The sequence below is a fragment of the Denticeps clupeoides genome, chromosome 11, assembly GCF_900700375.1.
Source record: "Denticeps clupeoides chromosome 11, fDenClu1.1, whole genome shotgun sequence".
NCBI lineage: Eukaryota > Metazoa > Chordata > Actinopteri > Clupeiformes > Denticipitidae > Denticeps > Denticeps clupeoides.
In genome coordinates this window covers 17,027,473-17,042,215 of record NC_041717.1, presented here as the reverse complement: position 1 = coordinate 17,042,215, position 14,743 = coordinate 17,027,473, and the positions used below count along the sequence as shown (strand labels likewise).

Below are 14,743 nucleotides of genomic sequence, written 5' to 3'. Positions count from 1 at the left end.
TAACTCTTTCAGGGACAATGCGTGCAAATGGGATTCGGCGGGTGGATGTTTTGGAGAGGAGACCAGGCACCCTTTAACCCACACTGCTCTATTGTTTTACATGGAAATGAGACTCTCAGAGCCTTAGAGTCATACTCTTTACCGTTACGAAAAGAAAACGTTGATCATTTCACATCATTTTTTTTTGTTTCTTTATTTAAACAGCTTATGGCCAAAAAAAAGCAATAAAAAAAAAAACATTTTTCGAATGATATTTTAAACAAATCAGCTTCATATGCTCTCATGCACTGGCACTTCTTTATGGTGCAGGATTCTTTCATGAACTAATCTACAAAAGGTTTTAACGCCTCAGGGCTGAGAACGTGTTTAGCCGGAAACAGACTAACTAGCGAGTCAGCCGCTCTCTTTCTCTGCGGCGGACTATGGAAGAATAGAGCTCATTAAAATAAAATTGAGGTTGGGCCAGCTGAAGTGTGGTAAAGGCCGGCGACCTCCCGCTCTCGCACTCATCAATGGAAACTTTGATCTCAACCTCAGAAGAGATCCTGCGCTCCCTTCAGAAGGGGCGGACACGCACAACCTCAGTCTACTGAATGGCCAACGGGAAAGAGAAGAATACAGGAGCTGATAAATAGCGGAAAATGAGTGTGTTATGCCATGCATGCCTTCGGTCCCAGGAGAGGGCCTTATTTCAGCCCGGCCCTGAGAACGGAGCAAAAAACCAAGCCGTCGAGAAGTGATCCTTTGAAGAGACCCGAACTGAAATTAAGCGGCATGCCAGGGATGCTTTCTGCTGTTTTCCCTCTGTTGTGAGAACCTTTCTTCTGTTTTGGGGGTTAGGGGGGCTATATATTTGTCAAACCCAACACTGCACTCCAACAATGGCCGTCTGACAAGGCTGAAAGTAAATGAAGCTCGTTCCTCCATCACTTATGCATGAAGGGCAGCTTGAGAACTCATGTTTTATGTCCCCAGAATGCAGGTTACCCTTCCGGCAACCTTAACCCTTTACTTTTACCTGAATGCACTGGGTAAATGCTGGGCAAATGCACTTTCACATTCAAATAGTTTTATATTCACACTTTGTTTATATTATAAACATAAAGTGTTTTTTGGAATCACACATAGACATATTGGAATATATATACACACATGTATAAAAGAGAGAGCAAAAGTATGCAATATTTTTTGAGTGATAATTTTGGTAATTATTGTAGGAATTAGGGACGGAACTGTGAACAGTGATGCAGTCACTTATTTCTGCTGAGCGGGTATTTCTCCCCCTTTTTGTCTCCAAATAGTTGAGAAATTGGAGAAATTTCAGTCGTGGACAGGCATGCCATCCACAGCGCAGCACTCAGATGGCTGTTGTCCAGGCATCACAGAGATGAATCTTTAGATGTGGTCCGCGGAGGCCTTACAGTGCACTCGGTTAATTAACGCTGGGATGTACCAATTAAACAGCTCAGATGTGGGCCTATCAGAGCAGCGCTGGACACAAGAACACTGAACAAGAGCTGGCAGCAGTTGGGGGATAAATTCCACTGAGGCTGGACACATTGAACTTTTTCATTTTTTTATTTCACGGGCTGAAAAATCTTGAATTCTTTAATTTTAATTACATTTTCTAACCCATGAAAGCAAAACATCCAGACGATTTACTTAAACCAAAATATACATTTTGTCATTGTACAGCAGATGGCATCTAACCAGAAAAGAAGCAGAGTATGTGCAGAGTAGTATTAAGAGGTGTTACAGTGTTTCATTATAAAGAATACACACAGTAATGTTTAAGGCGATAAAAAAAACTTTCAACCTTTTCTTACTTCAGCAGTGAAACTACGGTTTCTTTTTGCCAACAGTAGCTGTTGAACAAAAAAAAAAGTAAAAATTAAATTTGTATTAATTATTTCAATTTTATTTGATTTCAGAAAACCTGTTGATGTGTAGATATGTGCTAGAAGAACTTGGTGTTGATGTCTTCCAACCCTGAAAACTACAAACAAGTCTCTTTCTCTATACACACGATGTCAATGTTTAATTAAAAAAAAAGAAAATTCTGCAATAATTATTAATTAATAAACCATTAGTAATTGGGTAATCAGGGTTCTTGTGGCTTACATAAACAGTGTTTGTATTTGTACAGCGGTACTGTAGGAGGTTTCATTCATTTATTAATATGATTATAAACAAATGACCTGATGAAGCAAGGATCTTCGCAGGGGTTCTAGACTTTTAGCAAACTTCCTTATCCTGACTTACAGGGACAGTCCCCCTGGAGACACTCATTTTTAGGTGTCTTGCTCAGGGACATAACGGTAAGTGGGGTTTGAACCTGTGACTCATGTGAGTGGGTTCTAATAGGCTACTACCAGCCATAGCCAGTTTACTCTAATTCATTTCTCAACAGAAGTAAACAGAAGGCCACATGATTGCTCTCTTACGCACTGCCATCAGCTAAAGTGTCATTTATTTATTTATTTAGGATTTTATTCTTTGTTTAATTTGTTTCTAGCATTTACTGAATGAAATGGAGGGAGCCTGAACCAAGACATTCTTAGAGGAAGAGATCCTTCAGCATTTGTGGCTGACCTTAAGCCATTTTTTAGGTTGAACATTAATATAGGAGATTGTTCCAGTATAAATCATCCAGAGCCAAAGATGTGTTCATTCAAATAATATGAATTATTAAAGATTATTTATGATTGGAAAACTATGGCTATTATGTCCTGGTATATGTATAAAAGGATATATTATGCTGCACAGATGCTGTAATGAAAAACTAAATGTCATTGTTTCGCCGTTGAGAAACGCGAAATGTTTTTGCCCCTCCTCGCCTGCGGTAGTGACGTCACTCCGCTGCGAACATGGCGGCTTCAATGTCACTGCTAGGGCTCGGGCGACTGTCTCTGCTCCATTCCACGACCAGAGTAACTTCAAACCCCGGCAGGTAAATGTTCGGCGCGGTGCCATGTGTCGGAAGTGTGAAGCGTGCACCGTAACGGTGGCCATAGGCGGAACTGACCCGGATTAAGGGGCCGGGGACCGAGCCGAGTCCGCCGACACGGCATCGACACGGCTTCTCCTGCGGCGTCCCCCCCCCTCCCTACACGTTTAATCCCCACAGAGTACTGCTGCGCGTCCCGTGTGTCTTCTGTTCGTGTTAAATCTGGTTTCTGTGGCTCCTGGCGGACCGAGCCCGGTTCCGGGTTGGGTGACCCCCGTGTCGCATGCGTGTTAAAAACCTCTTTTAAAAGCAGAGGTGTGATCTCCACTCCCTTCACTAAAGTGAACCGAGAACGAAGCCACTATGAACGTCGTATGAACGTAACGTATTGAGTGGAGCCGAATGACAGGAGTTCCTGAAGGCCAGACGGTTACTGGGATGAGGCGAGACTCTGGTCCTGCGTCTGATCTGCTCCAGCCAGATCCCTCCCTCCCTCGGACCACTTCCCACGGCACCCAGAACTTGTAAAGTGGGGTGCAGCAGTGCGACAGTGGGCAGTGGTGGCCTAGCGGTTAAGGAAGCGGCCCCGTAATCAGAAGGTTGCCGGTTCGAATCCTAATCTGCCGAGGTGCCACTGAGCAAAGCACTGCTCCCCGGGCGCCTGTCATGGTTGCCCACTGCTCACACAGGGTGATGGGTTAAATGCAGAGGACATATTTCACTGTGTGCACCGTGTGCTGTGTATCACATGTGACAATCACTTCACTTTTTTTAGGTGTGTGTGTGTGTGTTTGTCCGTCTTAAGGTCTGGGTCGTGATGTGAGGGCTGTTGGAAGATGTTGATACAGCAATATGTCGCGCTGATATTGTAATGATGCAGGGACGTCAAATATTGATACTTTTGTATAAAAAAAAAGTTCAGTTCTGATGTTTTGTCTGAGGTATTACTGTAATGTGATCACCACAGATCGTAAGCGGCATCTTGTACACCAGATCTGTTTTTACATATTCAGTGATCTGTAGAATATCGCAATATGTACAGTATTACAATATATCATCATATAATCATATTGTAACCCATGTATTGTGATACATATCGTATCTTGAGGTCCTTGCCAATACACACCCTTATGAAACAGGATAAGAAAAATTAGATAATCTAATAATTCAATCTGGAATAACAAAACTGTATTTAAAAGACTGAATTTCAGATATTTGTGTTAAAATGTGAAAGAAAAGGTTTATTTTGGTGACAAGCTGGGGATACAGACCAATCAGAAAACCGAGAAAACTCTGTGTTGCTTAAAACACTTTCATGTTTGAAATTCTGCGATGGATGTCTGGATGGATCTGTCTAAGGACATTCATTAGAAGTGTCTGTTCTGTTCCACAGGTTGGTGGCCACGTCGGCATGGAGACCGGTGGAGGGTAAAGGCCGAGAGTCCCAGCTCATCACGGTGGATGAGAAACTGGTAAGATCTCTGCTGCTTTTTGGCCGAACATGGCAAGTGTAGTGATTGGAGCGTCTCTGTTTCGGAAGTTACTGACCAGTGGTCGGGAAAACCTTCCTGACCCAGGTCACGGGGCTGGTGGTGGGCTGTTGCAGCTCAAATTGCTGAAAGATTTCATGCCAGGATATGTTGTCAGGACACACATGTTCCTGCACCAAAAGGCAATTCCAACCAAACATCTTGTTGCGAAATGCGAAAAAAGTGACCTTGTGGCCACGTCTACGCCACGGACAGAAATGACTCACTGTTCACCTCGTGCTGTTGGCCTTCATTACATGTTTCATCAGTAGAGTCCTGCTGAGGTTGGACATAGTCTGCATTACTTAACATTGGGCAGCGATGGTTGCCGGTTCGAATCCCGAAGCGCCACGGTGCCACTGAGGTGCTGCTCGCCTTAAGCAAAAAATACCGGGTATTTTTGTGACTGTTATATTCCGCTATACTTTGACAGTATAACAGTATCATTTACATATTTAGAACCTTATGCTTAATCATTTAATTTAAAACAAGTATATTGAAAAAGTGATTGTCATTGTGAAGCACAGCACAGGGTGCACACAGTGAAATGTGTCCACTGCATTTAACCAATCACCCTTTGGATGACTTAGAGCTCAAAGGTCAGGACAAAACTTGAAACTATATCTGAAGCGATAATCTGTTAACTGAAACAACTACATGTTTTGACAGAAACGTTGTCTGATACAGTCCAAACATTTATCTTGCTAAGTTTTTATCATAATGGGCTGTTTCGCTTCTACGCATCACAGTTAATAGTGACAGATGTGTTAACAGCAATTACTGGATCACCCATAGTGCAGTGGTGGAAGTGAAGGGGTTAAAATATGCTGTCTTGTCTCAGCACTGTGGTTAAGATCTGTGGATGTTCGGTTAATGCTTTTACTCCGATGCTGAGAAACTCCTCTGCATACTGGTGGATAGTTCTCTGTGGATCCACAACAACAATAATTTATTTTTGTTTAGTACAAAATCACAAACGTGGACCATCCTTGAAGACCTGGGAAACTTGCATGGAGAAGAAAAATGGAAGTAGCTCAGGGACGTCACAATTTCCACCACGAAGGTTCATATTTAATCTAACAGCCTGAGCTGAGTTGCCAAACTGACTTCAGTCCAGTGGAGACTTGGATGCTTCAGCAGCATCGGTCACTGACCCCTTCAGCTCCCAGCATGTGTTCGGGGTGGGGGTCTGGAATAAAGGCTGGAAAATTTGTCGTGGTGGGGGAGCTTCGCTTCTGAAATTGTCGGTCTCGCTGGTAATGAGCAGCTTCAGTTGGCACTATTGATCCCTATAATGATCACTTAATCATTATAGTTATTTATTTTATTGCTATTACGCTAACAAAAATGCTAATTGGTGCATTGTTGGATTCATAACAAGAATAATCCATAGGGCCACATCATGGTCCCATCTGAACCAGAAATTGGGGTACTGGAGGCCTGGAAGAAGTGAGGAGGCGGAGGCTGAGACTTGGTCATGTTTTGCACGTAGACATCAGGGGGAGAGAAGGAGGGGTCCAGTTCTCTTGTGTGAGTGGTGGGGGGGGGACTCAGGGGCCATTGGCCGGTAAAGTGGAAAACAGGCAAGGGACCCGGGGGGGGGGGGGGGGGGGGGGGGGGGGGGGGGGGGGTGGGGCAGATGGGCAGGGTTCTTCCCCCTTTCGTCTGTAGAGTGATCACACCATGAACTGTTGTCCATACAGAGTGTGGCCATTATAGTTCATATGTGAATGCGGTAAAGGAATGTCTCCTCGTGTCTGATATGCCGCGTCCGAGTTGATGCTTTGGCGCGGTAAGGTCTACCGTTACCGTTAGCAGTGTACTGTCAACATGATACGTGAGTGAGAGACGTGAGGTCACTGGAATTCTCTGCTCAGATCAGCCCCAAGGCGCAGACGCCTCCCGTCGTCCTGCAGGTGACCAGATGTCATCGCCCTTTTTACTGTGATATGCCGTTTCAAATGACTGAGTATGCAAATGAGTTTACCGAAGCCATTAAAAATGAATCGTTGTGTTGTGCTGCTTTCCAGTAACGTTCGACGTTCACCACACCAGAGACGTTTGTGCTTTTGCCATTGATTTGGATTTAGGGTTGCACTAAGGAGTCCTCGGTGTTGCCAGATACAGTTTTACAAAAACTTTAGTTCGGCAGTGTTGTAGGTTCCAATCCACTAGCCTGCAAGGTACCATGTGCATGCACACTGCCCCATGGTTGCCACTCATGTCAGCCCTCTGCTCATTCTGGGTGTTTTTTACTAATCATAAGTACTTCTTGAGTACAATCTGGCAACAATATTGCACCCTGAATGTGTCCCAGCACCAGTGGGACAGAAGATATAACCAGACATCTGGGCTTTATTCTTATTTAACTCTGAGCATAAATTTGATAATTCATCCAAATTGGCAAATCAGATAAAATGATTCATATCGGGATTTCCCCAAAGTGCACATTTTACTTCCAAGGTCCTTCCTGCATCCTTGAGTCCTGGATTTGATTTCCGTTCTTTATCAGAATAGCTTTTTGTAGCCTTGAAGATCTAGTATCATGTTGAACCAAACTTTTAAATGCAAAATAATCTATAGCAGATAATGCCACTTTGCAGTCTTTTGCAGAAAAAGAAAAACACAGGACACTCTTTCCATTCTCAAAATGATCGTTGGCGAACTGGACGTAATCCCTGTAGCGAATCGGTCATCAGACGTGCTTATCTGTGCGCGTGTGAAGCGGCGGTGTCTGCCGGGTCGGTGTGAAAGTGCAGACGTGTCGAGCGCTCCGGTCTGAGCCGTGTCTGGGGCCGCTCGGAGGGGGATGGGGTCAGCTGTGCGTGCCTGCGCTGCCCTGGCTGGTTTTTGTTAGTAATTACTGTTTGATTAAGCGTGCTGGGCGCTTGCTGGACTACTTGGCCGCCGACTCAACGGACTTCACACGGAATGTCTGCAGGCGATCGCTTGTTCGCTTGCTCCTTAGCAGCTCTTCCGGTGACCCTGCCACATAAAGAGTATGTCTGTATATTACGTCGTCATGCTCTGCTGCGCTGTAGTTGCGTTGTGGTCTGTAGGTTTGAGCCTGTCTGCTTTGGGCAGGTATTCGGGATGGGCCTCTGGTGCCAGCGCTCCGTTTGGCCTGCAACGATGGTCCAGGCTCATTATGGAAACAATTGCCATTGTGGAGGCAGGTTTGTTTGGTCTAGTGACTGCTGAATGTTGGCTGTGTGGTGGAAAAAGTTTGGGCTCGAAACTGCAGTTCAGTGAAAAGTAGGGCCCTATGAAATCAGTTTTATTTTATTTTTTTTATTTCATTTTTTCCCATTTTAATTCTTCTGAATTGCATGTTTTCCATTATTAACATTTATTCACTTTAAAAACCCTAAATGAGAATATGTATACATGTGTATTATGTTTGCTTTTGTAAACCATTTACAGGTAAATAATATGTGCATTTCGTGCAAAGAACTATTTCACTATATTACACATTCTTCCATTTGAAAAATAAAAGTGCTTCACATTTGAAATAAACATAATAACGCATCAGTTTCAACAAAAATAATACATTAAGCATGTGTTCTTCATAATTTGGCCGCAAAAGAATGAACGTTACAGCCGGTACCACGGAAGTTCCCAGTCGCTTGCGTTTGCTTGTTGATAAGTGTGAACATCAATGCCGAACAATTGTAGGTCTGATCGCCTCGATCACAAAAACTCGGTGGATCACTGTGCAGTTTTCACCTACCATAAGCGACAGGACTATTTGTTTACATCTCTCACCCCCCGACCTGTTGCCATGTCGACATTCTGATGTCTGCCCGAGTGTCGAGTGTGTGGGAGTTGGACCTCCGGCACCGCCCTCTCCAGCGCCTATCTGTTTTGTCTAGTGACCTCAAGGGCCGATCCTCCCCGCAGGACACCTCAAGGCCTCTAGCTGGAAGGGCGGCTCTCTAGGTTCCTCTGGTATTGCCGCTGGTCTTTAAATCTGTTCATTGTGTGCACAGTGTGCTGTGCTCTTCGATGGAACACCCTTTGAGCCTTGGGCATTTAAGTCGTGAAGTGAAGTGATTGTCACATGTGATACACAGCAGCACGGCACACGGTGCACACAGTGAAATTTGTCCTCTGCATTTGACCTTGAGTGAGCAGTGGGCAGCCATGACAGGCGTCCGGGGAGCAGTGTGTGGGGACGGTGCTTTGCTCCGGGTGCTGTGCACCTTGGCGGATCGGGATTCGAACCGGCAACCTTCTGATTACGGGGCCGCTTCCTTAACCGCTGGGCCACCACTGAACATCGCTCTGCTGACCGCCAGTCCGTGTGAGGAGCAGTGTGGTAGTACGAACCGCTGGCTGATGGCAGGAGGCCAGGAGCGGCCTATATTCCGTTTATTTTTATTTTTTATTTTTTTTATTCTGTGCCGGAGCTGTTGAAAAGGGCCCGACCTTGTACAAGCCGCTCGCTTCACTTCCCCTGATCTGCCATTTTCCGAATTTTGTTTTGTTCGTGTGCTGTGCCGAGGTCTTTGATCATCCCTGTTCCCTCTTTGGCCATAGGGATGCTGTACAAGCGACGTGACGTGATGAACGCAGCTGTTCGCACATCTGCTGTAGATTTGTGTGGCCGCTGCAAACTAGCAGGACCAGGTCTCTTCATGCGCTTCATACCCTTGGCATTGACAAGAGGAAGCTGAAGACATTTGCAGGGTTTTCGTAGCGCTTTTCCCGAGCGTCAACTCCGCTTCCCCGCCTGCTGTTCGTTTTTGTCCACTGAAATGCGACCTTCGGCTTCAATTTCGTCCTGAAAGACTGGTGTAAGGCATCGGTTGTGCCTCACGGCTTCCTAGTAACAGCCTTCGCCCGCAAATAAACACTGGGTGGGGTCTGGGCTGGCCTGGGCTGGAGAAACCCCGGGTGTTCTCTGTAACCAGAGCCGAGCCGAGCTATTAATGACCTCCGATGTCCGAGCTGAGAGTTTAATCATCGTCTGCTGAGGCAGGGGCCATGTCTGGTCGCCTGTGATGTAACCCAGGTGATCTGTCCAGACCCCCGTGAGCCGAGCGTGCTGCGTGTCCTTTTCTCTCATCGCGCCTGTCAGAGGGCTTGACCTTTTAGGCAATAACATCCTTTCTGCAATCACCGTGTGACACCACAACTGTCCCAGGTTCCTGGAAATATCCCAAAACACCATATGAGGCCAATCCCACAAGTTTATTAAAGATAAAGTACGCCTTTTGCTGTAGAAGGAATTCAAATATTGGTCAGATTCCTTATTTTAACAAATTCGTGTTGAAATGAAGGAGATAGAACAAAGACACAAAAGGTTAATAGCAACCAAAACTTATCAGACATTCTCTCAAGAAGTTGAGTTTGATTTGTAATCTGTAAAGTGTTGATGAGTGCAATTGTGTTCTGTCGGAAAACAGGAGTCGTGTCCTGCGGTCCTGGCTTCGTTCTGCGGTGCACGTCCGTTTTGTTTTGTCCAGGATCTCTCGGTGCGCTGGCCATGTTAACAGTTTTACAGGCCGCCAGTGCCCCTTCCCTACCGTTCCGTCCCCCGCCTGCTATCGCCATCACCAGGAGTAATCGAGCTTTTGTCAGCGTGTGTGGCTTCACAACGGTTCCGCGATGAAAGCAGCTGTATAAGCTGGACCCCAGTAACTCACCTGTGGACCTTCACAAGCTGCCGCCAGCTTTCTGGAGGACTTGAAACCAGGAGTGGTGCCCTGGGACCAGCCCTGAGGATCATGGTGAAGTCATCGGACTTTCTGTAGTGCCAATTTCTGCTGTAAAGATAGAGAGGCTGTAGTCCAAGATGTGGGGAGGTCCCATTCCTCTAGTCATAGAGGGGAGATCTCTAGGTTGAGCCACGAAGACAACCTATATATCCAGTCATGTTTTTTTTTTTTTTTTTTTTCCGTAGAAAGGTCTAGTAGGTTTGAGCATACCACCAAGCCTGGTCCAGGTGGTTACTTTTTTGTCTTCTCCTTATTCAACGCAACTGCAGTTTTTGAGTTTTATAAAGTGTAGTGGAACATGGAAGGTTTTTGTGTGTGTTCTGATTTCTGATTTCAAGTCCAAAATGTCTGACGCAGACACGAATGAAGACATGTCAAATCAATCAATGATTGTGGACTGACCCTACGACCACCACATGTCTTTTTTCGTCACAACGAAATGTGTCCTCTGCTTTTAACCATCACCCATGACAGGCGCCCGGGGAGCAGTGTGTGGGGACGGTACTTTGATCCAGGGGACCTCAGTGGCACCTTGGTGGTTTGGGATTTGAACCTGCAACCTTTGGGTTAAAAGTCCGTTTCCTTACCCGCTAGGCCCCCCACTGCTTGGTTTTGTTTTTCGACTCCCAGTGGCCGCAACATTTTTAAGCTAAGACGGAGCTCTTGGGAAATGTGTCTTTTTGTTTTTTTTTTTTTCAGGAAATTTGTATTATTTTGCAAGTCTGACAGTTGAACCTGTCTTCTAGAACACTCCTTCGTCCCATCGCAGCGCCGCGAGCGTCCCGCACGCAGCGCTCTTTCAGGCAGGCGGCCTCACGCTCTGCGGACATGAAAAGCCTTCCCCGTTCCCTTTATGCTCAGAGGAGCTGGAGGTGTCAGAACCATAGACACGCTTTCACGTGACGAAGACTTCTCCCGACCCCGCTCCCCTCCCTTAAGCCCGGCATTTTGTCTGCAGCCAGGTATTGTCGGCCTTGTGAATAGTGTCAAACTTCATACTTCTCATTCCGCTTCCTGTACGGAGAAGAAAAGTGGCGTCGGAGTGAGACGCCGCATTCAGGCCGCGGCGCTCGCTTTGTGCCGCTCTTTAAGGCGGTGGCGGTGGCGGCGGCCTCCTCCGCGCCAATGGCCCTTCTAGTCTAATTTATGCAGGCGTAGTCGTCTAGACTACTTTTTCATTTTTAACTTGGCAGGACAATGGGGCCGACTGGATTCCTGCCGTCTACGGTTCCTCGGCTCCGCTTGTAGTGGGCGTTTATGCGGACGATGAAATATGCGATATCGATAGTTCCGCCGTTGTGCAGCCGCGTGTTTTTGAATCCCAGAGTGGTGACACACAAACCGAGCGTTTTGCATGTTCAGCAGAACGGGGATATTTGAGCATCTGGGACTTGCCGCTTGTTTGAGGGGGAAACGTCTGATGCAACGTGGCCGCAAGTTTGATTTTATGTTGATGTACGGTAGTTTTCATGGTTGTAATGTGTTTTTTTTTTTTTTTTTTTTTTTTTTTTCTTTTTCATCCCCCCCCCCACCTCCTCTTCAAGAGGTCTCGGTGTGCTTTCGTGAGTGTAACCATCCCTGGAAGATTTTACACCCCGTGTCTGCTGGCGGCTCTTTTGTGTGTGTGTCCTCTCTCAGGAGGCCCGTATAGAAATCAACTGGCAGATGACACAATGATGAAAATTTGAGTCTTTGAAGCCGTAATGACCGTTGAAGTGTGTGAAGCCGTGGCATTTAGAGAGCGTCGGCTTGGAAGCCCCCCAGTCCTGGGTGGCTACTGGCTTGCTGGGAGGTTGGTCTGTGTGTTTGTCTGCCGACTTCCCGTTGCTTGTCTGCTAATTCCCTAAAGAAGCACCCTGGGATCGCTTCGGCCCTGTCAATGCGGGCCGGTGGTGCTGGTCGGGAATGAACCGTGCCGTTTTTTTTTTTTTTTCTGTCCCCCAGACTTGTTTTGCCACTAAAGAGTGTTTATGCCCAGCAAGATGTCTGTGTACTTCTTGATCTTAGTGTTTTATTTATAGAAAATCTGTTACGTACATGCTGTTCAATGAACAGAAGCCCGACAGAACACGGCCGTTGAGTCAGGGGCTGGAAATGGCCACTTCAGGCTTCGTTTGGGAGGAAGCAATGAAAGAAAAACAAGAATTAAAAGTTCAGATGCAGCCTTATTAGCAATGGCTTTGTTTTGAACCTTTTGTAGCAGATTGTCGTGTTTTACCCACAGACTGTCTCTCGCTGGCTTGTTTTCCATGACGGACCTGGACACCACAGAGGAGTCGAATACTGACTGATTCTTTCCTCAATTTTAATAACAAGCGACTTCCATAATCCCAGCTTCATCTCGAGGCTCTGCATTTTAAAGATGAACAGCGGGTAGAGACCTACAAGCACATGTTGCTCGTGCATTTGTACGTGAGCGTTGACTGCAGATGTATTAATCATTTTGAGGTTCTTTTGTAAGTGAAAAGAGGGGGAACAAAATTGCAATTTACCTTTAAGAGTAATGGAGCGTTCCTCCCTGCGGACACACGGCATACAGCAACACTGAGCCGTGCGCTTCATTTCTCTTCATTATGTTCTGATCTGTGAAATTCCTCACTTGACCCGGGTAAAAATTACCAGATGGGCAAATATTATATTCTCCGAACAGACACACACATAATGAATACATCCTCTGAGATACCAACGTATGCAACTGTGGGAGTCATGTGTCTCTGTGTCTGTTGCAGGACATCACTACAGTGACTGGTGTGCCTGAGGAGCACATTAAAACCCGTAAAGTGCGAATCTTCGTGTCGGTGCGCAACGCCATGCAGTCGGGGGTCAACAACACCAAGAAGTGGAAGATGGATTTCGACACGCGGGAACGCTGGGAGAATCCACTGATGGGCTGGGCCTCCACGTACGAGTTTAACTCCTTTCCATCTTTCTGTCACTTTCTCGCTGTCTACCCCTCTCTACACCCTGTCTGTCTGCCATTTTTTCCTGATGCTGTTCCACCCTGTCCTGCTCTGGTAAGAACAGGATTTAGTTTGAGAAGCAGATCCAGCATCAGCTACTCCATATTAGTAGTTCAGGTCATTTTGTCCCCTAACTGCCTGTTGGATTGCCAATCATGAAGATACGGGAGAGTTGGCACAGGAAACATGCAAAGATGTGCCATGCACTATGTCTGTTGTATGCGCTTTGAAAATAGGGCCCATAGTTCAGTTTTTCTATTTTTAATGTGTATGTGTTTCTGTCTTCCACCCCCATCGTCACTCTCGTCTCTCTCCCATCTTCTTTTATCTCAACTCGCTCACTCTGTTTTTCACCCCAGTCATCTGTGTTTTTTTGTAGATGTGTAATAAACTGTGATCGCGCATCCTGTGTCACTGACGCCTTCTTTCTGTTTTCAGTGCTGACCCTCTGTCCAACATGGTCCTCAACTTCACGTCCAAGGAGGATGCTGTTGCGTTTGCAGAGAAGAACGGTGAGTCCTCCTTTTACTTTACTTTCCATCCAGTGACATATTATAACCTTTATGGCTCTCTTTGTCCTGTTTATTATTTCAGGTTGGAGTTATGACATAACAGAGAAGCGGATGCCTAAGCCGAGGGTGAAGTCATACGGGGCCAACTTCGCCTGGGACAAGAGAACGAGACGATCGGCCAAGTAGATGCTCACGACCTGGCACCTGGCATGCTGGGATCAATAACTATTCTCTATATTACTCTCCTCTCTGTTCATAATGTCTAATAATAATAATAAACGGTCATGAAAAACTTTTGCATCTCTCGAGTTCTTTGAGTTTAATGGACGCGCCGTCACCTTGACAGGTCCTGCCCAGGCCGTGCTGTTTATAACACTTTTATGAGCTCCTGCACACGTCCATAAACATCGCGGCGGCGGCTATAAATAGCAGGAATTGTGACATGGCCATGACACTGGGACAGCCGACCCGACATGATACTGACACACGTATTTATAATTTATGACGCATCTTAATATTTTACACAAGTGGACGTGTAGAATGTCAACAGCACTCCTCTTCCCATCTCTAAAGTCAGCACAACTCCACTACAGAAACACACTTGATAGTATAGGTTATTTCCTTTATTAACAACACACACTGACAATTTGAATGAATCTTTTTTTTTTTTTTTTTGGACAAACGTTTAATTTAAAATTACATTTAGCGTATCCCTAAAACGTTGAATAGATATTCCAAAATTCTGTTTATGCCCATTGCATGGGCTTCTGTAATTCTGCATACCTATACTATTAGAAATACATATACAGATCTGGAAAAATGTTAATCTGGAGTGCATACACCTTTTCATTTAATTTTTTATTTGGAAAACAAATACATTTGTATCAACATTCTAATTGTCATCTAAAAATCTAAAATACATGTTACAATAATTCTTAACAAATTAAACTTGTTTTATGACACAATAAAAAAAAACAATAAATTGGTTAACACTCAAAAATGTCCTTGTCTGTTGTGATTTGATTGATCTAATCAGCACCTTGTCCTGTTGAAGTAGAGATGGCGTTAAAAATGT

The 14,743-nt window shown here is 45.4% G+C and overlaps 1 protein-coding gene across 1 annotated transcript; it reads left to right on the top strand.

Annotated features, from left to right (window-relative positions):
* The first annotated feature begins 2,851 nt into the window (after positions 1–2,851).
* Positions 2,852–13,961, top strand: ndufs4 (NADH:ubiquinone oxidoreductase subunit S4). The gene is made up of 5 exons (XM_028996329.1): positions 2,852–2,950; positions 4,341–4,419; positions 12,926–13,098; positions 13,595–13,668; positions 13,751–13,961. The coding sequence occupies exons 1-5, from the start codon at positions 2,868–2,870 to the stop codon at positions 13,852–13,854; spliced, it is 513 nt and encodes a 170-aa protein (XP_028852162.1). The 5' UTR covers positions 2,852–2,867; the 3' UTR covers positions 13,855–13,961.
* The last annotated feature ends 782 nt before the right edge of the window (positions 13,962–14,743 follow it).

Bases quoted from the DNA above. Each gene is read 5' to 3' on its own strand.
- ndufs4 (XM_028996329.1), top strand. From the start codon at position 2,868: ATGGCGGCTTCAATGTCACTGCTAGGGCTCGGGCGACTGTCTCTGCTC. The intron at 2,951-4,340 runs GTAAATGTTCGG...TCTGTTCCACAG, and splicing joins GTAACTTCAAACCCCGGCAG to GTTGGTGGCCACGTCGGCAT. The intron at 4,420-12,925 runs GTAAGATCTCTG...TGTCTGTTGCAG, and splicing joins TCACGGTGGATGAGAAACTG to GACATCACTACAGTGACTGG.